This window comes from Podarcis melisellensis (assembly GCF_964234715.1).
Source record: "Podarcis melisellensis genome assembly, chromosome: 11".
Lineage (NCBI taxonomy): Eukaryota > Metazoa > Chordata > Lepidosauria > Squamata > Lacertidae > Podarcis > Podarcis melisellensis.
In genome coordinates this window covers 36,143,044-36,166,895 of record NC_138543.1, presented here as the reverse complement: position 1 = coordinate 36,166,895, position 23,852 = coordinate 36,143,044, and the positions used below count along the sequence as shown (strand labels likewise).

General features: G+C 39.4%; 2 protein-coding genes across 8 annotated transcripts in view; one reads left to right on the top strand and one right to left on the bottom strand.

Annotated features, from left to right (window-relative positions):
* HOMER1 (homer scaffold protein 1) overlaps positions 1-12,092 on the top strand; it is a 71,448-nt gene extending 59,356 nt beyond the window's left edge. For all 4 annotated transcript variants that reach the window (XM_081929437.1, XM_081929438.1, XM_081929436.1 and 1 more), the window contains 3 exons: positions 3,818-3,928; positions 5,254-5,334; positions 8,974-12,092. In XM_081929437.1, the coding sequence (XP_081785563.1) occupies positions 3,818-3,928; positions 5,254-5,334; positions 8,974-9,162 (381 nt within the window). In that variant the 3' untranslated portion in view covers positions 9,163-12,092. The remainder of the gene's footprint in view (positions 1-3,817; positions 3,929-5,253; positions 5,335-8,973) is intronic.
* A 3,184-nt stretch (positions 12,093-15,276) lies between these two features.
* Positions 15,277-23,852, bottom strand: part of JMY (junction mediating and regulatory protein, p53 cofactor) — a 42,960-nt gene continuing 34,384 nt past the window's right edge. For 2 of the 4 annotated variants that reach the window (XM_081929350.1, XM_081929348.1), the window contains exon 11: positions 15,277-22,343. The gene's annotated coding sequence lies outside the window, so the exon portion shown is untranslated. Of the gene's footprint in view, positions 22,504-23,852 lie in introns of all 4 variants that reach the window. The other 2 variants (XR_014172655.1, XM_081929349.1) reach the window with 2 other exon arrangements.

Genomic DNA, 23,852 nt, shown 5'->3' with positions numbered 1-23,852 from the left:
CCTGTAGATCTTATAGCCAGGCTGCTGCAATAAACAGCTGTGCAAGCCTTTGGGAGGCAGAGACACAAGAGAGCATCAGTGGAGGGAGGGATGGAAAGAGGGAGAGAGGCCAGTGTTGGCCACGGCACCCCTGACCATCATTCAAGGCACCCCAGGGTACCACGGCACACCAGTTGAAAACCACTGACATAAGGGATTGATTACATACAACAGTGCCTTCATGAAAGTACATAATTATATTACAAGTTGCCTTTTTTAACCTAAGGGAAGTTTAAAAGCAACTTTGGATATTTCAGGAATGGATAAGCAGAATTAGATAGAAATTGCTATATGGGTCTTCTATTCATGCTTTGCTGGATTGGGGTTTAAGAGTAATTGTGGATTCTGCTGATACTACCCTTCCTTTAAAGCAACATGCTGGTTGTATATTTATTATAAGCACATTTTGTAGAGAGTTCATATTTTCTTGTGTTTAGGTAAATTAACTAAATAACTAACTAACTAATCAACTAACTATTGGAATTCTACATGTTACCATAATATGTTAAGGTTAAAAGTGCATGCAAAAATGGTTTCTACACTGAAAATGTAAATTCTAAGCTTTCAGATATCCTTGGACAATTTTTCAACCCCCTGGCAATCAGGAATTGTCTAACTAACATCAAGGAGACATTGCTTGAAATATAGAAAACTTTTATTTGAATTGTTTGATATTTGACTTCGTTCTTCATGTAATGAGTTGTGTGATGTTTCTTTTTCCTCTCTCTTTTTAAAAACTTTGTAACAAGACCCTTGAGATTTGTATTCTGATTAATTTGGAAATCTGGATTAGTCTTCTTTAGTAATACCTTTTAACATAGTAAGCACACCAGCATCTTTTAACAGCTTATTGCTAGAAGCCAAAGAGTAATTTGGCTTATGACAATAGGGCCTAAATCCAGTTAGAGTCATGTGTGCTGTTAATAAACCATTGTAATTATCAGATGATCAGGACCAATACATTGGCAGTAGATCCTAATTAATGGTTTTCTGTGAACATGCAGATGTCTCTGGCTTCACTACTCCCATAGCATAGGCAGGAGCAACAAACCACAATCCCTGGTTTAGCATGATGTCCAAAGACCCAGTATGAAACTGATGAGACTTATATTTGAGTTCACAGTCGGGCCTTTTGTGTGGTGGTGAAGACAGCAAAGAAGGCTTAGTGTGCTGACTGCACTGCATATTTGAGTAGCTGGCCAGCAGAACTGTTCCATGTGGTGAGAGGAATGTTGACATCTGTCCCAGGGAATAGTGTTGGAACCATGGGAGGCCTGCTGTGATGAGTTTGACAGGCCTTTGAGGATAAAAGTACTTGTCTTCATGCTAAGTTTAGTGCCACCATTATTATAGAGCCAGGGAGCTGTCCAGCAAAACATATTGCCCAATCCTGTGGGATTGGTTTCAGCTGATGAGGCCTGAAAATATGGACAAGGTGCTTGCAGCTCTTTAGCCTATAATATGTCCCCCGCCCCCCGGCAACCCCTGCCCATCATGGCTTATTTGAGCTGGTCTGGGTTGAAGGTGGGAAGGTGGCCTGGTGAAATAATAATAATAATAATAATAATAATAATAATAATAATAATAATTATTATTATTATTATTATTTATACCCCCCATCTGGCTGGGTTTCCCCAGCCACTCTGGGTGGCTTCCAACCAAATATTAAAAACACAATACAGCATCAAACATTAAAAACTTCCCTAAACAGGGCTGCCTTCAGGTGTCTTTAAAAAGTAAGTTAGTTTCTTATTGCCTTGACATCTGCTGGGAGGGTGTTCCATAGGGCAGGCACCACTACCGAGAAGGCCCTCTGCCTGGTTCCCTGTAACCTCACTTCTTGCAGCAAGGAAACCGCCAGAAGGCCCTCAGCGCTGGACCTCTTTGTCCGGGTTGAGCAATTATTGCTTCTACCCTAAAAAAAAAGTCCTGGAGTTGCTAGTTACAGGATTTTTATAGTAGCTATGTCATGGAAAACTCACTTTCTACATCTCAGGCCAGAATTACACGCCAGCCAACTAATTTTTCTATAGGAATGTGAGATAGGCATCATTTTCTCTTCCGCCCCGTATCTGTCATATGCAGCACTGTTTCCATTCTGCTGCAGTTCATCTTCCATCAAATACTGTTATTCACCTTGCTGTCTGCTGTGGGAAAATTTCATAATTTGCATAATGAATTAGAAACTTCATCTGCATGTAAAGACAGGCTCTGGTGGGTTGAGTGGATGAGACCAATAGTGGTCCAATGGTCAAGAAGGTAGTTGAATAGTGTCTTGTACACCTCCTTCCAACAACTCCTTAGGCCCAGCTGGTACCAAACGTATTGCTGTGCTTTCCTTTGCTCCACATCAGTGAGACCAAGAGAAGGATCTTGTTGTCTGGGCAGCCCAGGATCTCCATACACACTGCCTAGGCTTGCATCCCAGGGAGGTCAATTTGGTGGCATGACCCTGCTTTCCTTTAATCACAGAGTTTCTTCTCTATGAAAAGGGATACAGTCTGCCTGACTTCTAGTTTCCCTCTTCTTTTTTAAAGGTTCAACTCCCCACCGCATTCTGTGAGCTCACATATTGGGGTTGAGCTGTTTTTATTAATTTCTGTTTTCTCTTTCTTTACAAACCTTTATACTTCTGAGTACCTAGGGAGTCCACAAAGCATGCAGAAATTACAGCCTTGTATTTGAGTGGCCCCATTTTGCTTCCAAAATGATAGGCCCTCAAACACCTGAGCTTGCTATTATGTGGAATGATGATAGTTAAATGAGACCTTTGAAGTTAAAAGCAGTATGCCTCTGAATACCAGATGTTGGCAATAATCAATGGAGGAGGTGTGTTTCTTTCATGGCCTGCTAGTGGGTTTTCTGCAGGCCTTTGGCTGGTCAAAACAGTGCCGGATTAGATGAGCCCTCTTATCCAGCAGAGTTTTTCCTTTGTGCTTATGTTTTAATGCCCTCAAGTCACATTCAGAGGATTTGGCTGCCGTTAAATAAAAATTAGCATTGGGCATAATCCAGAGAAAGTTAAGCATGCTTATGAGTTGTTGAACTTAGTGCTACATTAGTATTTAATTGTACAGTTAGGTCCCACTGAATGGCGCAATCTAGAGAAAGTAAAGCACACTTCATTTCTGTTAATGTTTTCTACAAGCACCTGAGTGACAACATGCACATGGTCTGTAGAATTGGAAGTATTGATGTTTAAATCACATTGTTTTAAGCATCCATTGGTTTTGTTGTACAGTGCTGGTGGAAAAATACAGAGGTTAATTTGAATTTTGGGGAAGTCTTTGGGTGGTAAAGGTTTATGAATTACTAAAGTATAGGGCGGTATCTAAAGAAGAAGAAGAAGAAGAAGAAGAAGAAGAAGAAGAAGAAGAAGAAGAAGAAGAAGAAGAAGAAGAAGAAGTGTGGGGTTAAAAGCTTTGTGTGAATCATTTTAGCAAACTAGTTACACATCATTCTACTATATAGTGTCAACTAGAAGAGTGCAGTTTGAAGGAGAACAGTCTTCATAATTAAATAAGCCATTCTTAGGTTTATATTTATCACTTAAATTCCCAACCAACCCATTATTTGATTCAAACTTTGCCACTTTTAGAAGCACTAGCATCAGGCACAGAACTTAAACAGTGCTCCACCATCATTTCATAAAATACTGTGCAAAGATAATGAAACCATTTCAATAAGTGTTAATGCTGTGATACAGATGCTTAGTAAAGCAGAAATGTCCCATATGGTCCTATAATTGTATATATATCATTTTTATTTATTTTTACAGGTGACTGAGCTGGAGTGTGTTAGTAGTCAAGCAAGTGCGGTCCACACACATAAAACAGAATTAAACCAGACAATACAAGAATTAGAGGCAACGTTGAAGAAAAAGGAAGAGGTACTTTCTTGCATTTGTTAATTGACTTTTTAATAGCCCTGATTATTTATCTCATACACCATTCATAGTATTGCATTAGATTGTATAAAAATACGGGTTACAAAAATAAGTTGTCTAATTTGTTGTTTTTTTTATTCTGTTGACTAACATCTAGAATGAGATGCAAAATTCTTTGCACAGGGAAAACCATTTAGATAAATATGGGTTGTTTCCCCCAAAAAACACACATTTATTTCAAAAGTCAGTAGCTTTCCTCTGTCCTTCCTAGAAGTGTGAAAGCAGGCTGACAAACAGGCCATAACTCATTTCTAAAAGATGGCTTTTATATACTGGTTCAAAGTGCCTGAAGAGTCAGGTGTATTAGAATTAAAAGTACTTCCTCTAGTGATGATGATCGGCAGACTGACCCCTGCAGTATGAGGCCATGCATTGGAGGGAAGTTCAAAAAGCCTCTTTGTTGCCTTTGGCAAAGCACACTCACTTCCCCAAAGAGTGAATAATAGGTAGGGATTGCTTTTTATATCACTTCTCTAGTCCTAGAAGCATGCTATTATTTCGCTGTCAGTAATTGGCGCCAGATGTTTCAGAGGACAGTTCAAGATATCTCACTGCAGTTCCGAAATAGCATGCCTTCGGGGAAGTTTCTTCCTAGTCACCTAACTGGTAGACTTTTATTGCACAAAGAAGTGTTCAGTTGTTCACTACTTCCACAGATGTCTACTTTAATTCTTGAAATCATTCTCTTCACAGAAGGCAAGTTAGGCTCTAAGCCAACGTTATTAGTATCTAGCCTGACTAAATGATTCCAGTGTTGTTTTAGACTTGGTCATGAATTGTTGCATATATTTCATTACGATTCCTCTGGCTTTCTTCTTGCTATAAAATAGACAGTTGTTCACAGTCCCTTGTAACTGAAATTTCAACTTTGTTCTTTGCAGCGTTCCCTCCCTGGTGTCTTTAGCCCTGAGAAACTGGCTTTCTGGCAGCCGATTCTTATGACTCAATTTCAGCTATTGCTGCATAATCATTAGCAGATTTCTATGCTTATGAACCTGAAGCACAAATGATGCTTCCTACTGGGAACTGTGCATGTTTTGAGAAGCATGCTGAAGTTCAAAGCTCTAGGGCTGGCCAGATGGCTCTCAGGGTGATACAGTTTGGCCCACTCTCCAATTCTAGTTTCACTGCATAAGTACCTGTGAGAACTACCAATGGGTTCTGCAGCATTGGTAACCCTGTCTTGTATGTCCTGATTGGATGAGGAGGATTTGTCCAGGATGAAAGTTAGGTTGACTTTGGATAATATGCTGTTTTATCCCCTTTAGGAAATAGAAAAATTGAGACAAGAAATTGACAATGCCAGAGAGCTTCAGGCACAGAGGGACTCTTTAACTCAGAAGTTACAGGTAAGTTACAGGGCGAATAGGGTTGTATCTTGTAGGTAACAATAAAAAAGAGGAAAGAAGTTGGATAATTTTGGATCTTGAAGACTTGTACAGACAGACAGTTTGGGGGTGCAGAATAGCCCCCACCTCCTTACTTCTTTGAGGGGGCTAACTGTGTTCCTGCAGTGTTTGTGTGAACATTGTACAAGTGTGATGGAAGAAGGGAAGCTTTGTCGCTGCACAGGGAAAGCCCGTTCACGTTAAACAAACAAACAAATCATGAGGATGAGTGTCCTAGTGCTGAAGAGAAGGGCTGTACATCTTTCAAGGGGGGAGCAAACAAATAAAAGAAGTGATGTGCTCTGGTGTGGGTATGTGAATTCCCTTTCAGACTTCCTTTTCTTAATAAAAGGTTACATACCGGTAAGTATTCCTAGAGTTCCAGGGTGGTCCAATGTGTGGCCCTATTTTGGCGGCTTTCAGCAACATTTGATGTCCCTGTACAGCCCTCACTTTGCCTTCCCAAAGCTGAGTAAGCAAGGTGCTGGGCTTTGAGAAGGAGGTGTGAGGACTCTGATAGGCTTCTGGAGTCCCCCTGCCTCCTTCCTAGTTAGCACTTTCCAAGCTTTGGGGAGGAGGTGGGAGGGCTCTAGGATCCTGCCAGAGCTTTATGCCTCTTTTCCAAAGAAAGGCCCTTAGAGTTGAATTTCCAGATCACTCCAAGATCAGCAAAGAATTACAAGCCCACGAGCACAAGCTGTTCGAAGATAATCCTCCCATCTCATGCAGACAGGTCAACAGAATGCTCAGATGCAATATATTGCCCCTTGAGTTACTTGGGGATATTTGATGGTCGGGAACACGGCAGTGTATTTTCTTGGGAAGAAGCAAAAGTGGGCTGTCTAGAGCAGGGAGGGTTGGGGAACATGTGGGCATTTGAACATAGTTGCGCTCTGACCGCCATCATCCCTGACCATTAGCCATGCTGGCTGAAGCTAATGGGAGCTGGAGTCCATCAACATCTGGAGGGCCAAAATAAAGCCTTATGCTGATGCTTTCCTGAGCAGGTAAAAATGCTGAAATTAGTATCTGGAAATTTGGACTGCATTTTATATTTCTATTGAATGGCAAACAACCAAACTTTGATAAGCAGGTAGGAGTAATTTCTGCTAGAACACAAACATTTCCTCTTACATATCTGTTGCAATTTATGCTGGGAATTTTAGCGTTCATAGCTTTTGAAGTGGCCTTCCTTAACAAATTGCTGCAGGCCTTGATGTCTTTCATCTCTTCAAATGAGCGTATGTTTTAGATCTTGATTGCCTGTAGATTCTGTGACTGGTCAAGTTACTTGGAGATAGCAGCAAGATTATATACACACTCAAATGATGTCATGGTCTGTTATTAGCCAAATGCTGCACAGTGCATTTTCATTTGACATGTATGACCATTCAGTGGAATCTATGCCCTTGACAAGCTTAAAAAAAAAATCTTAAATAAGTGCAACAAAAGAATCCTTTGCAAAACAATTTTGCATGGTTACATGTTCTTTCCTACAGGTAACTCGTATCTTATGCTTATTTTATTTACGTGAACACAGCTTTGTGTGGGGCCTGGGGAAGGATAAATAAATAAGGAGAAGAGGAAATCCACACCCACACACCCCCATGCAAAGCTGTGGTTGTGGACTTACATGGCTTTGGGAAGGCGGTGTGAGCACTTTGGCAGCATCCCAGAGCCCTTGGACTGCCTTCCCAAAGCCAGGCCAGTGCTAACTTTAGGAAGGCACTCTTGCACACTGGCAGAGCCCTTCCACCCTCCCACAGCCAGGTGGGCAGCCTTACAACTTGGGTGGGGCTGGTTTCAGGGGCTTCTGGCTTTACACTTTTTTGCATATATGCGTGGACTCACAGAACTGAACGCTTGTGAAAGATGTGAGTTATCTGTAAGTGGGGGGGTGGGAGTTCTTAACTACCATTTAAAATCCTGTTAACAATGACCTGGCTCCGGACATTGCCAAAACAAAGTTTTCCTTTTAAATCCATTTGTAATTAAATGATGCTTAAATGACTAAAATATATATTTACTAAGATGCTAAATCATATTGTGTAGGCTAGTCCATGCATCTCTATCTATCCTCCTTTCCCTTCCTAATTGTATGTGAGGCAGCAGCGAAAGCACACTTCTGTCCATGCTAATCATGGTATATAGCATGCGGCCCTCGAGGCCATTTTTGTGAGCACTCTGATGGGGTCCTAGACTCCTCCTTCCTCCATCCCAAAGCCTAGTTAGCTCTTTCCCAGCTTTAGGGAGGGGGTGGGAGGGCTCTAGGACCCTGCCAGGGTCTCTGTGTGTCAAATTTTGGCCTCGCCTCTGCCCCCCAACCAACAAAGCAGTGTGGGGCCTACAGCTTCTGGGTCAAAGTTCTTTTGCAGCCCACTTGGTATGAAAAGTTGGACAGCCCTGATGAAGATGCTATCCTACGTAGATACCTCCATTTAGGAATGTGAGCCTCACTCCCTATTTGTGAAAACAAAATAAAAAAATTCCTTCCAGTAGCACCTTAAAGACCAACTAAGTTAGTTCTTGGTATGAGCTTTCATGTGCATGCACACTTCTTCAGATACACTGAAACAGAAGTCACCAGACCCTTCTATATAGTGAGAAGGTGGGGAGGGGTATTACTCAGAAGGGTGGTGGGAATGGGTGATTGGCAGATAGCTGTGATGAGCCTGTTGACGACTCTTAATGACTGCAATAGGTCTTACAGGAAAAAGCAAGGGGTGAGAAGGCGAAAAATGGCTTTGTCATGTATAATGAGATAAGAATCCAATGTCTTTGTTCAGACCAGGTCTCTCCATGGTTTTAAGTTTGGTAATAAGTTGCAATTCAGCAGCTTCTCTTTCCAGTCTATTTCTGAAATTCCTTTGTAGTAGAACAGCTACTTTGAGATCTTGCATAGAATGTCCTGGGAGATTGAAGTGTTCTCCTACTGGTTTCTCTGTCTTGTGATTCCTGATGTCAGATTTATGTCCGTTTATTCTTTGGCGTAAGGTTTGGCCTGTTTGTCCAATATAGAGAGCTGAAGGACACTGTTGGCATTTGATGGCATACACAATGTTAGACGATGAGCAATTAAATAGTCCCGAGATGGTATGTGTGATGTTGTTGGGGCCAGTAATGGTGTTGTCCGGGTGTATGTGGCAGCAAAGTTGGCATATGACAAAGCCATTTTTACCTTCTCACCCCTTGCTTTTTCCTGTAAGACCTATTGCAGTCGTTAAGAGTCATCAACAGGCTCATCACAGCTATCTGCCAATCACCCATTCCCACCACCCTTCTGAGTAATACCCCTCCCCACCTTCTCACTATATAGAAGGGTCTGGTGACTTCTGTTTCAGTGTATCTGAAGAAGTGTGCATGCACACGAAAGCTCATACCAAGAACTAACTTAGTTGGTCTTTAAGATGCTACTGGAAGGAATTTTTTTATTTTGTTTTGACTATGGCAGACCAACACGGCTACCTCCCTATTTGTGAGTAAGAGATAACCCTGTTGAGCCTGATGATCATTCCAGCTCCATGTTAACTGTATAGAAAACTGATAAAGATAATACTGCATTTACAAATGACATATATTGCTTCTTTCTTTTTTTTTAAGGAAGTGGAAGTTCGAAACAAGGACCTAGAAGGACAACTGTCTGACCTAGAGCAGCGTCTGGAGAAAAGTCAGAATGAACAAGAAGCTTTTCGCAATAACTTGAAAACACTTTTAGAAATTCTTGATGGCAAAATCTTTGAACTAACAGAACTACGAGATAACCTGGCCAAGCTAATAGAATGCAGCTAAAGAAAACGGGATTTCAGTGCCAACCTTCTTAAAGATGCACTGTCTCTCTTCATAGGACTTTGTTGGGCTCTGCATCAAAGTTGCACAAAATTAGGAAAACGCTCCTCCAGGAGGGCCTGTTTTAAATTTTCAACAATATATTTCAGTGTAAAATTTTAGAATTCAGCTTGTAGCTAGTTGGGGAAAAATAATAACTTGAACTACAAATTACCTCCTTGTATATAATTGGCCATAGATAACTCGAAAGATATTAACAGTAATTGAATGCAATCCTTTTCTATTATTAGCCAGTGAAATAATGAGAAGTGCCCCATATGGCATCCCTTTTAGTGTTAGACACATTGTAGATGATCTGTCTTATTTTGTTTTTATTTTGTTGGTTAAGACACTCAATTGCTGTGTTTTGTGCAAGAACTTTGCGATGACAGCCCTCTCTTTTGTTGTAATCTTAATAATTTCTCAGGATATTTTGCACTGTTAAGAAATAGTGCATTACTAATTAATTCTTGCCAGGAGTGAGAGAGAGTTGCATCTTTAATTCATACCTAGTGAGTAACTGCTTGTATAGAGTTCTTCCCTTTTTTATACTGGAAGATACTGTATTTATTTACGATGTTCACTCTGGTGTTCACTAATATTGTCCAGTGTATGGTTTACTTTTCTCTATTTAAGTTTATGTATGTAGAAGTTCTGTGTTCCATTTTGAAGCCTATCTATGAAGACAGGTGAGTCCCTGAAAAGTATTTTCAAATTTGCTATATACAGATAAGTATCCATCTAGTCTTATTTATTAATACCACATATGTTTAATATTCACTGTTACCAACATATGTTTTAATAATTCTTTTAACCAAAACTTCTTCAGAGTAACCAGTGCAGCTTGTTATAGATATACTGTGGATATACAGCAATTGCCAGGGTGTTTACGTTGACCTTGCTCATTCAAAGAAACTGTATAATCACAGGAAATTGGAGATCTTTTCCCCTCCTCTTTGAACCTTCACATCACATGTTTATCAGAACCACACCAGGCAATATTCTGAATTTCAAAACAGGAATTGAATTCAGTTATCCTCAGTGAACATGTTTTTAAGTTGTTTTGATGTGATTTACAAAGACTTTTGCCAAACATGTATTTCTTTATATAATATTTTTTTATTTTAAAGGGAAAAAAAAGAAAGGTAAGCCAAGTGTCAAATGTCTGCTTACTGAATGGGAGTTGCATTATGGGACAATCTTGCTGTAAATTGTCTAATATTGGAGAAGATTTTTAAAATGAAAGGGGGGAAAAAATCAAACACAAAGATGCACTGACCTTTTCTTTACACCCAAATTAATTTGAATGTTAAATGCAAAATCCAGCTTGAATATAAACTCTGTACAATAGAAATTTTTTTTCCACTTAAGGACTGCTATTCAAAACTAGATAATATAAGTCGGGTTTTTTATGTGTGTACTGTATGTATATACTGTATAATACACGCATTCTAATTTGTATTCAAAGTGGGAGAAATACATGGTGGGTTAATTTATAAAATGCCATTTTCTTTATCTGTAATTTAACAGGTGTCTCCTGAAATGTCAGGATTACTGTTTAGCTAACAGTAAATTATCATGTATTATACTGTATGTACTGTACACATCATTTGAGTTTCATCCATATTTTAGAGTATTCTGCCACTTATTTTATTTATTACTGGAGAAAATATTTGTTCATTGCATTCATAGGTAAAAGCTTTCTATGGTGATTTTTTTTATAGCTAGATGTTAACAATGTGTAACTTTATCAGGTCCAGGACAGTAGTGATTACCTGATTTTAATTTACCTGGAGAAGTTTGTACCTGATTCTCTTGCTATATGAGTGTCAATTGGAAACATCTTCAGAAAAGTATAAAATTGGTGTAATTGTAGGAGGAATGAAGTATGTTCATGAGTGTTATTAATTATAATAAGTTAGAACAGAAATTTGATGGCAAAAAATGTAACATTATTTTTAATGAGATCAAAATTTTTAATACAATGACATTTACATGTGGGAAAATAGTTTACAAAATATTTCCACTGAAATGCTGTGTATATGTGTGGTACAAGAAATTTATTTGTATATGTACACATACACACACATGTATATACAGTACATGGAAAAATTTAAATGTGCACATTTTTAATATTTTCCTATTGAAATTAAATTTGAAAATTGGAAATCAATATTTGAGAATTTCTTTTCTCATGTATATTAAGATGCTTGACTTTGGGTTCTTTTGTTTGTAAAAATAAAATCTATGAGGGCTGCACCATTGAACTCCCAAAAGTCATCCAATATGTATATGGGATAAGTGGAATTAAGTGCACATATAAATAAAATCCTATTATTAAGAATATTTTAATGTTCATTTACGGTAGGTGGGTGTTTAGAAATTGTATTCTAGAAATTGTATTCTGAAATTGCTAATTAGGTGATCATACCTACTTTAGCCACTACACTTCTGTATTATTAAGGTAATAATTGGCATAATGGACAAAGTCATGTTTTCCCCAGAGACTGGTATTACATATTGTATCTATCTTAAGAGAAACTGTGGGAATATATATGCCAGAAAATGTTGGGTACTGTGGACAAACAAACAAATAAGAAATTACATAAGAGAACAATTACCCTGTGTACTTGTCATATGACAATTATGGAGACTTGTTTTAAAAAAACACCATTCTTTTAAAACCCAACAAATACAGTTTTTATTTTGAAATACAATTGCTGTTCTGGAGAATGTACTTTACTCAATTTTTTCTTCTTCAGCTCTTTTTAAGTATTACAAACTGTTCAATGGATGGCAGCATTTACCTTAATCCTTCAGGTGCTACTGGATTTTGAATTAGAGTGTCATGTTGTGAAATTCTGACTTTGACATAAAAAGGTTTTATAAGTACATCCCCGTCTGGAAGTTGGTTATTGGAGCCTCTTTCTCATAACTCTATTCCAGAATATTCCAATATTTCCCCCAACACCTAGTCTGGATTCAAGTACTGTAGATTCATTGAAACAAATGTGACTGATGTTAGATGCTTTGAAATCAATGGGAATTATTAGTCATGAGTAACTTAAGTCCAATTGGTTTCTATGGGTCTACTGTAATCATGACCAAGTCTGGTTCCATCCCAACAGTACCTCAACTACAGCACGATCTTGCACATATATGGAGCCTTAGTAAGCAAGATGGAGCATAACAGAAAGTCTGATTGATTGATTGACAGGCAATCTGGAGTTTACCGTGGCCAATTTCCTCCTTGCTGCTTTGTGAGATATGTGAGATCCGATTGTAAATGTAAGGTTGGATCCAGAGTTGCCCTTTGATAAATAGAAGGGATGGCAATCCAGTGAATGCTCCCAGGATGCCCCTTTCCTCACCACCATCATCACCACTCCCCCCAAACCACCTCCCACCCTGTTCTCCATCTGTTGTGGTGAGGACTGCAGGGCCTGCTCCCTTCCAAGGCCTTTTCCAACTGGCCCAGGCCCTCACTCTCCCAGCTACAAAGGGACTCCTGCTGTGGTGAGGCCTTGGACCATCGGCTGTGGTGAGGACTGCAGGGCCTGCTCCCTTCCAGGGCCTTTTCCAGCTGGTCTCTGTGGAAGCCACCCAGAGTGGCTGGGGAAACCCAGTCAGATGGGTGGGGAACAAATAATAATAATTATTATTATTATTATTCTCCCCTCTGGTGCAAGAGGCCAGCTTCTTTGGAAAAGGCTGCACACTCAGTATCTGGGCTTGAGAAGCAGTCGCCTACATATCATCTGCAGGAGGCAGGGCCTCCACCTTGAGCTCCATTTCAACTTCCTGCCTTGTGGCAAAAGGCAAACCCTGCCCTGGGCACAAGAGCCAATAGCAAGAAGAAGAAAGAAGGCAGCAGCCGCCACTGTTCATCCCCCACCTGGAACACAAGCGGCTGCTTTGGAGAGGCACCATGCACTCCTTCCATGAGAACAACCTGGGAACAGAATTCTGCTCATAGGAACCCAAGCCAAAATAACTCTTTAAAATTCTTACGTGAGAATAGATAATAATATAATTCATTAAAGTTAATAAGGATGTGGTTTGAAGGACACCTACACTTGAACACCCTCAATTAATTCAGAATTAATTCAACAAAACATGTATGGAACTAGACAGCAAATTAGCTTTTCCCATTCTTTGTTGCAAGCCAGCTCCCTACAAAATCAAGGTTCCTTTTGGAAAACGTAAGTAGAAAAATTCATTTCCATACTGTACTGGTTCTTTGATTTTTGTGCCAAAATGGCAGTATTATTGGACAATTTCCAATAGATTTTCTGATCCTGGCAGAGAGAAGGGGGTAATGGTTAGGGAGACTCACATAGAATACTGCCAGTTTAATACTTCATAGCAACTTTGTAGCAAGCAGGTCCGGGTGGGTGGGTGGTCGACTAACCAGTTGCACAGGATCTGATTGATTACACACTGGACTCATAGCAATCTGCAGGGCTTGTTAATGGTTCTTGAGTTTGGTCTCAACAGCACAAAAAGAACTTGAAATTTGGTTTTGCTACCAGGGAAATAGGAAGCATTGCTGAGAGACTACTAGTTCTGTACATCTGATCATAGTGTTCTCAAGCTCTGAAGACATAGCCTTGGAATAAAGAAATCAAAATACATATTGGTGTCTTGACTTATGTTTGCTCTTGTTGTAAACAGTATCTTACAAATCTGGAAAATAATCTGTGAAGTGGCACCTGTGCACTTGAATGTGCAGACTAACAAATGTATTCTCTTGTGTTAAATCAGATGTACCAATTTACACTTACACTTGGGGGAAAAGAACAGACTTAACAAGAGTAATCCTAGGGACAGTCTATCACCGAGGAGCCACCACTTCTTAAGCCTGATGAGGTTCACATGAGCCACAAAAGATGGAATGCGCTTTCCCCTCTTCTTTTTGAACTTGGTCTTTCTATTATTTCTCCCATTGACATAGTTTGTCTGAGGCATGTCAGGGGACTGGGGGGCAGGGATTGGAATCATGCAGATCCAAGACTTCCCCCAGAATGGTCCTTTTCATTCCCTGCCGGAGTACCATCAGTGGAGTGACAGCAGCAGAGCTTTCTGCCGCTGCAATGAAGAGAAGGGTTCCAGGGACATACTTTCTCCTCAACCTTCAGACTTGCCTCATTGCCAACAAAGAGGCCCACAACACACAAGGTTGCAGCATCCCTGGTCAGCCAGCTGCCTCCAACGAGGACTATCCAGGACTGGAACCAGACTTCAGGGGTCCATGGTGTCCTGATGAGTCCTCAACAAGCACACAAAACCCCTGCTACTCCACTATAGCCACATTATTTTTCCTTGATGGCACAGGAGTGGCTGCAACACATTTGCTGCTCTCCCCATCAACTCTACATGCAGTGCGAATGGGACTCAAGTGTGGTTCCTATCTGTAGTGGTTGCCCACCATTTTTAATTTATCCAAAATGAAAACTTTTGTTTTCAAAGTTTTACGTCTCATTAAGGGAATCTTGCATGATGGAATGAGAGGGTCAGAACTACCTGTGATCCTTCGATTGCAATGAAAAAATCATCTTCTGACACATCAGTATAAGAATGTACAGAAAGTTGATAGGGATTGCTTATGCCTAGCATAACTGTACAATTATAGATAGGTAGCCGTGTTGGTCTGCCATAGTCAAAACAAAAAAAATTCCTTCCAGTAGCACCTTAAAGACCAACTAAGTTAGTTCTTGGTATGAGCTTTCGTGTGCATGAAAGCTCATACCAAGAACTAACTTAGTTGGTCTTTAAGGTGCTACTGGATTTTTTTTGTTTTGACCAGGTGTATCTGAAGAAGTGTGCATGCACACGAAAGCTCATACCAAGAACTAACTTAGTTGGTCTTTAAGGTGCTACTGGAAGGATTTTTTTTGTTTTGACCAGGTGTATCTGAAGAAGTGTGCATGCACACGAAAGCTCATACCAAGAACTAACTTAGTTGGTCTTTAAGGTGCTACTGGAAGGAATTTTTTTTGTTATAACTGTACAATATTATACTAGCATGTCTGCTTCAGAGCTCCACAAGTCCTTTACATGAATGTGAAAGAAACTGTATTCAAATAAATATCCTTTATTAAAGAAAAAAAAGGAACAACTTTTAAGCACCAAAATTTTTAAGTATGTTGTTACATTGCATGTACACGAGACAAGTCATTCAGGACTTTGGGTATAGGTTTGAATTTCGAAGCCATGATAGTAAAAAACATGAAGTACAAAGCAGTACAATAAAGTTGCAGGAAGGCTGCACTTAAAGGGAAAAAAGCAAAAGGGCAAACAGTTAAAACTTTTAGTTTTCAAAATATTGCTAACAATGCTCTTTTCGTTTATACTTTGTGCTTAATACTTTGGAACATTGAGCATTATAAAGGTATTGCAAGTTTGCTGGAGCATTTCAGAAATGCAATGTCCATTTACAAATGTCCATTAAATACAATTGTTTTAAAGAAGTGCAGCACAGCACACCGATTTTCATTCTTTTTGCACAAAGTTAGTGAATGGTGAATTGGTTTTCTTTTTAATTTTTTAGCTGTTCAAAAATGAGGCGTTCCATTAACGTTTAACAAGCTTTATCCATGCAACATAATCAAACAGCCTTCTACATTTCAGCAAATATGTTAACACAGCTCTGCTCTTGGCAACTCATAAAATGACAAACAACAAGTGGGCTGTAGCCAAACGAATGTAAGACTAAAGACCCAAAGTTAAGATGTGGTAGTGGGAGTTCCATGACAGGCTCCCCTGAGGTTTGTTTTTTTAAAAAAAACAAAAAGGGGGGGGGTTAAAAGCAATCAGTAAGGGAGAGAATTAATTTGGGCCATAATGTTGCTTTGTTTTTATCTCATTCCTAAGTTATTATTTCCCCTATTTAAATCTCCTCTCCCTTTGAAATTGTCATTTACTTCACTGAGGAAACATACAGTTTCAGGGGGCAATTCAAATCAGCAAAATAGAGCAGCAGGGAAAGGGTTACAAAAAATGCATCACAGTCCAACCCCTATATGGGAACCTTGTGGATGCTTTCACCTTTTAAAAAGAACCATGCAAGATCTGGTCCTAGTTCTAATGTCCTGCCTTGTTGAGGTTGAAGTTCTGCATCAAGTGTGTAGACACCGCATGTGATAGTCATTCCTAGACTATGATTTCTGAATACATGAGGATGAGTGCTTCCTGTAAGATTTTTTAAAAACTCCCCACATATAAAGAACAAACACATTAGTCTAGGGGCCTCCCTATCTCCTAGCTTTCAATCTGCAGAAAACATTTCCACTTGTAATCTGCCATAGAACTGTCTATATATCTGAATCAGCTCTGAAAGTAATAAACTCACATTTCCAAAGGAGGAGCGGGGAATAGGACAATGGAGTGGAGAAAACAGTTTGACTACAACTCCTGTCATACCTAACAATTGTCCATCTTCACGGGAGTTGATGGGAGATGTAATCCAGCAACACCTAGAGGGCCACAGGTTAGCCACCACTCGACTATGTGCAACGCAGCCAACTATTATATGCTCATACCAGCTAAGCGCCCTTCGCAGCACCGCATGCCAAATCATACAGGCTTGGGGCTGTTCAGGGAATGAGACGACTTCCAGGATTATATCCAATGTGAAGTCAGGTTGACATGCCCCTTCACTGCAGGAGATTGTTGTTGATCAGTGACGTCTTAGCTGGGCTTGCAATCCTTTTTCCTACAGGGAAGGGTGCTTCCCTTTCAACCCATGCCACTGCTGCCATTTCCAAATTCAAGATAATGCCTGGTACATTTGGAAAGAAGGCACTTTGTGCCTGGCTCAGATATAATACTAAACCACGGTTTAGCCAGTGTCACGTGAACAAGCCTACTTAAGAGTTTAATCCTGGTTTGTTTCAACAAACCATACTTTAAAACTAACCACTACTTCAGACCTACCAACAAACAGTGATTTGTTTAAACTAGACAGTGAATATATAGGAGTGTAAGCCCAAAGTTTGCAGCTTATTTCTGTAACATAAAGCTATGGCTTAGTGTTACATTCAAACCGGCCCTTGCTGTTACTGACAGCTTTTTTAAAAAAATAAACATTGTTTTTATGGTGCGGCATGCAAAAGGCTTTCTCCCGTTGGCTAGAATTTATTTATGAATGCCACTAGTGATTGTGGCTCAGTTAGCCCTTTTCAGATATTCAGCCCAAACATAGGAGGGCAAAAGATGTGTAGGAGGCTGGGGACACATATACTAGTCCTGCTTCCACTTCAGCCATTTGCATGTTTAGCATCAAGTCCTGAAGGAAGTCTCAAAGTGCCCCAAAATCTCTCTCTCAACCATGAGGATGCTTATTGGCATGTTGAACAGGCTTAGAAGCTCCCCACTCAACCTGGCAAGGTATTGGAGGGGGTGAGCCCACCATGTATACCCCTGCCCCCCCTCTTTTTGACCTCACATGTTCAAGCTGAGTGACCAGAGGTTCTGTTTTACCTACAATTAATGGTGGGGAGGGACCACTCTAATCTGCAGCCCACTCTTCAGCTCCTCCTGGGAATAAAGCCACAAAGAAAGTATTTTCTGAATTGGACTCTTAATCACAGATAGTGTGAACACCCATACTAGAAAACAGAATAAATAAAATTCTGATGCCGAGGTCTAGAGAGTACATAGACCAATAAAGGCCAGGTATAACAGGCTGCTAACCACATTGACCATGTTCCACGTCCAGGAGTGGGTAGACTGCTGCTGTGCTCAGGTCCTGCTGCCATGCTTCTCATGGGCATCTAGCTGGCCACTGTGAGAACAGGATGTTGGCATAGATGCGACATTGGCCTGATCCAGCAGGCTCTTCTTATGTTTATCTGCTTGCTGTTGATTTTTATGCTCAAAGCTAGGAATTCCCAGGAAATGGTCTTAAATAGCAGAAAAGGTTGTGCAAAACATTAGAAAACAGCCTTGCAAAATAGAACGTTCGCCATGGCCCAAATTAGATTTTAATTACGTAAGATTTCATGTAGCAATTAATATACATTATTTTTTGTTGGAAGCTTTCAAATGAGTTATAGGATAAAACCGCTAGTGCTTTCTTTTTCAAACCATTACACCCAGTAACAAAACAATGTGCTTTTCTCTACTAAAGAACACTTGGCCCCGATCCAGGGAAAGGAGAGTGCAGCAAAAGGCTGTGTGGCTGCTGCGTCACCACAGAGCATCAGCCTGCCTAAGGCATGACCGAAGCAGTCAGAAGAGCAGGACACCATATTGAATCTGGATGTCCCCTTTCATGGTGGTTGGTGCTGCCATCTGCTTCCATGAATAGATTGCTAATAGATTAGGGTCAATATTGATAGCACACAACTATTGACACTTGACTCTAGTAGCATTTTAAAATTCCACATCCTCAGAATAAGGTGCTTACATCTCTTGCAACAAGCATCTCTTATGCCTCCTTTTCAATAAGCTTATTTGCTTGTTAACAGTTCACCAACACTAGATATACCTTGTTTCATGCTTCTGGGTTCGTTATGAGTAACACAGGTAACCAAATGACAAAAGCATTACAGCGAAAATAAAAGAATGCTCATAAATCCAAATAGTTTTACAGTTCGCTCTTTAAAGTCAGTGCAAATAAAAAGAGAACATTGACTTTGAGTGAAAGTTTCCCCCCTTTCCACTAGACTGTGACAAAAATGCACATGATTCTCTGAAGACAGTGTCTACATGAAACACAACTCAAAAGCAAAAACTTGGAATGCACCAGCAAGACATAATTTAGTGCTGTTAATTTGTTTTTGTGGTTACCAATTTTATAATATAAGCTGCTCTACTCTGAAAAGCTTTACAAGAAAATGGTTGAAATAAGAAGCAAAACTATCTATCCTAAAGAATATAGTCAGTATACAAATAAACCAAGCAACTAAAATTAAAGACTTATGGGACCATGCTGCAGAAGATAAAACTACTTTAATAAATGTTGCTGTTCAGCATTAATTTGTTTTTCTAGTGGAAATAAAACACCTTGGCCCCCTTGCTGCCAAACTGCCAAACACACGACTCATCACCTCCTGGCATTTATAGTTCCTTGAGCTAGTCTACCACCAGTTCAGGGGCATCCAGGTAGATCACTACATTTCTTGACAGAATGCATTGTGGACAATAAATTGAGAACAACGGCTGCAGTACAGCCATGTACCGCAGTGAGTCTACAGCATAAGAAATACTGGAATGCATATTTTAATGCATACTTGTCAGCTGCATAGATTTAGGTGTGAATGCCAGTTCAAGCAGCATTCATCAATAACTTTTCTTAAATGCCCATATATTTGCTAAGTCTGCTGCAATAAATGTACTAGACTAGAGTACTCAGAGTTCTCAGCTGGTATGCAATGGCTTCAAGAAATAAAATTAGGAATCACTATTAATTAAAAGCAAAACATGTGAGAATATAATTATAAGGAATTGCACATAGATAAGATGGACAAGGCCTTAACTTGACAAATTTGTGTAAAATGCTATCCAGGCACTACTGGCACCCAGATTAATCTCTTCTTCCTAACAGATTATGGGGAAAAACTATACTCAGTCTAAAGGAAAACTCTGGATAGGAGATCAGCCACAGTACAGTGGTAGCTCGGGTTACAGACGCTTCAGGTTATGTGTTTTCGGGTTGCGCACCGCGCCGAACCCAGAAGTACCAGCACGGGTTACTTCTGGGTTTCGGCGCTCCCACATGCGCAAAATCACAACCCGTGCATGTACAGACGCGGCGCTGCAGGTTGCGAACGTGCCTCCCACACGGATCACGTTCGCAATCCGAGATTCCACTGTACAGAAGCCAAGTATGTATAAAATATGTTCCTCTGAAACAGCCATTTTTATAGCGCCAAAAGCCAGTTTTATTTTTTTGCATTAATTAAACTGTCAGAAATAGTTTTTTTAAAAAACCAAAAACAAACTAGAGCTTTCAAGGCAAAGATTCCATATATACAGCCTGAACATTTCACAATCATCTTGAGAGCTTTATAAACTTTCCATATGAATTTAAAATTTATAGTTGCAAAAGAGTGTTAGCGTAAGGAGTGTTACTCTCAATTTTCAATAAGTTATGTCTCCTTGATTACGTGAATTGTCTAGCAAAATTTGCCATTCAAAGCTCCTGCTGCAACTGATTGTGTAAAGCTTTACATGATCCATCTCATCCTAATTTTTAGAAGTTCGTGTTTTGGGCTACAACTAAAATTTCAAACACAATATATTATACAGTGGAAATCTGGAGTGTGACTAAATGGAGGTGACTAAATGGCAAAGGCACACCAACTACATATATTATGGTTTATGCTAAAGGTCAACAGTTATATTTTGCAGCTATTTAATTATTGCCACCACCAAATCTTGTATTACCTGTGATTGTAACCACACAGTGCATAATGCGATTTTGGTTAATATGCAGTAACTTGGAAAGGAAATGGGTTGTCTTGTTTTTCAGAAAATTAATGTTCAGTTCCTAATACAGTTCTTTGTCTCCCCAACAGAAGGCGTTCTCACAATAATTGAACTCATGCTATTCTCAAGCTTACCTTTGGGAAAGGACAGCATTTCAGACTATATAAGGCAATAAGCTTTTTTTTTAAAAAAAAAAAAAAAGAAAGAATGGCAGGTATCCCGATAAAATATTTCTCATTATTACTGGCCTAGGTAGTCACTTTTGCACACCCAAATATTTCCAAGAGTTGAGCTGGACTGTTACATGTATTGTAACAGGGTACTCCCAAGTATTTTTAAAAGGAAAAAGAGCAAGACATTTAACTACTATGAAAGGTGAGTGGGCTTACTAAATCCATTCCATCCAATATGCATCTACTTACAACAGGGAAGTGAATATACGGTAGTAAATCATTTTAAAATGGATATTTCCTATCATAAGGGATCATAGTTTGTCAAGCACAATATTCTCCTACAAGCAGAAATTTTCATTAGAGAGCATTTTAATAAGGGTAAGATTAGCCCTGGTGCAGAAATACTATTCCGTACAGTACTCTGTTATTAAAAAATGAGCTGCCTGCAGCTATTAGTCATGCTGTTTGGGATTACGTTGCTTTAGATATTCACTGTACCAAAGGCTGTGCCTCCTTTAGACCATTATACAACCAGGGTTAAAAATGAAGTGTTTTTCAAATAAGCAGGCTGTTACATAATTCAAATATTTTAACAATGATAGGAAGAATGAAAACTGGAAAAAAATTATAACTTCCACAACTTAACAGTAAAACTGGATTTCAGTTTTGAATTGTCTTTAAATAAAGGTTCCTTAGAGTAATCAAAGAACAGTCAAACTAATAGACAAAAATAATTTTAAGTATTCTCATTACAAAATATTGCTTCTATAAATAAAATTTTATGTAACTTTATTATCTATCACTCAGTCCTGCAATTAAAATGTTTCTATTTATACGAGCATGGGAAATTCTAATTTAAAAATACAAGATGTACACAGTATACATGGCCTTCTAAAGGGTTTTGCTATATGCCATTTTAAATGTACTAGGCTGTAAACAATACATTCTTAAGTATATGTATTCCACTCTTAGGGGGCTTCCTGTTATTCTGTAGAGCCATTTGTTCCCATTTTCAAAATAACTTGTATTTTGCACAATGAATAGTTAAAATGCATTATATCTCTGAAATCCACTTCCTACATGACAAATATAGTGAGAAATAAAGACCTTTAGGAGAATTCCTGTTGCTGTAATAGAAGCTGATGTGAAAGTAGCAATTTGTTGATTAAACAGTGAAGTCTTCAGTGAACCAAAGATCAGATTGCATACCTGTCCTGGTAAATTATGCTGGGAAAAAGCTCTGCTGCAATAGGTGCTGATTTAGTGTTTCACACGACTGTAAAAAGTGAGTGCAGAACCAGAAATATCTTGAATGGTTCGTTCTCCTCAGTGTTCTGCAAAATACACATCTAATAAGGTAGTTTTTGATCCCATCAGAATTTTGTACCATAATTTTAAAAAATGCATTTTAAGCTCTTCTGCACATATCAAATTGTTTGTCAGATGACGCCTTTCCCAGACTGAAGGTGGTGATCAAACTGTTGACTATGGATGTTCAGAAGTGAAAGGAAAATCATTATTCTGTGGAATCCTCACCACCTGTTTAAACAAACAAAAAACAGCTGAAGGACAAACTGTAAAGTTGCTTTTTAAATCAAATTCTATTCCTTTAGAGGCCGCATCAAAATGTGCTTTTCAAGCACCTATTCCTCCTTGGCATCTGAGTCTGCAGGCCACGTTCTGTGACAGGCTGCTCTAGCTGAAGATATAGAATCATAGAATCATAGAGTTGGAAGAGACCACAAGGGCCATCGAGTCCAACCCCCTGCCAAGCAGGAAACACCTTCAGAGCACTCCTGACATATGGTTGTCAAGCCTCTGCTTAAAGACCTCCAAAGAAGGAGACTCCACCACACTCCTAATTTTGACAGAACACTCCTAATTTTGACAGAAACAAAATTAGTAGAAGAAAAGGAGAGGCTTAGCTCTCCCAACAGCTCATTAATATGATTAGTCTTTCCCTCCCCACATCACCTGCTTGGAATACTGATACAAGAGGACCCTTTCCTCCTCTGCCCACAACAAGAGTGCTAGTGTAAAAACTCAATGTCAATATTGTTTTGAAGGTGTGCATATGAAAACACAGATACCACAGCAGAACCTGCTTTGCTTATTGACAGTTCCATTTTCAATCCCCCAGCACCTCCAGTTAATGTAATCTCCAGTTATATACCAGGGCTGGCAGAGAATCTCCTTTCTGAGAACCTGAGAAGAGTTGCTGCCAGTCTAAGTCACCTGTACTGGGCTAGAGGGACCCACGAGCTGACTCACTGTAAGGCAGCATCGTTTAACTCAGGCATAGGCAAACTCGGCCCTCCAGATGTTTTGGGACTACAACTCCCATCATCCCTAGCTAACAGGACCAGTGCTCAGGGATGATGGGAGTTGTAGTCCCAAAACATCTGGAGGGCTGAGTTTGCCTATGCCTGGTCTAACTACTGTACGTGAAGATCTGTGGATGAGTGGAACATTTGTAGCTTTAATTTATGTATGCTTTACTTTTTATAGAGATTTTTCCACTGCAGATTGATTTACAGAGTAAATTAATAATTTCATCCTTTAAATTGATTTCCCCTTTATGGGAAAACTTGCCTTGCAGACTTTGGAAGTGACCTTAATTTTGATTAAATATATTGCAATTAGTTATTGGCATGCCAATTCACACATTAATCCAGTAGGGTCACCTCTGTCAAATTGGTAACAACCGTGATGAGACATATCTTACATTCCACTAATGCAACATATGTTTCCACCTGCAACCCAGAAATCAGATTAAGGTTTTCACACAATTTTTCACTAAGTCTTAACCCTCTCCATGATCACAATCTTTTCCACTTTGTTCATGCTGTTGATTCAAACAGTCAAGGTTTGCATGCAAATACTGCCTTTCCAAGTTTCCAACATCCTGAAAACGTATCACCATTTAAGAAAGATGCTATAAATGGGAAAAGATCTTGCTTTTCTAAAAAATAAAATAAAAAAAGTCTAGAGTTTTTGTTCAAATAAGCACTAGCATCAATATATTCCAAAATTCCATATTATCAAACT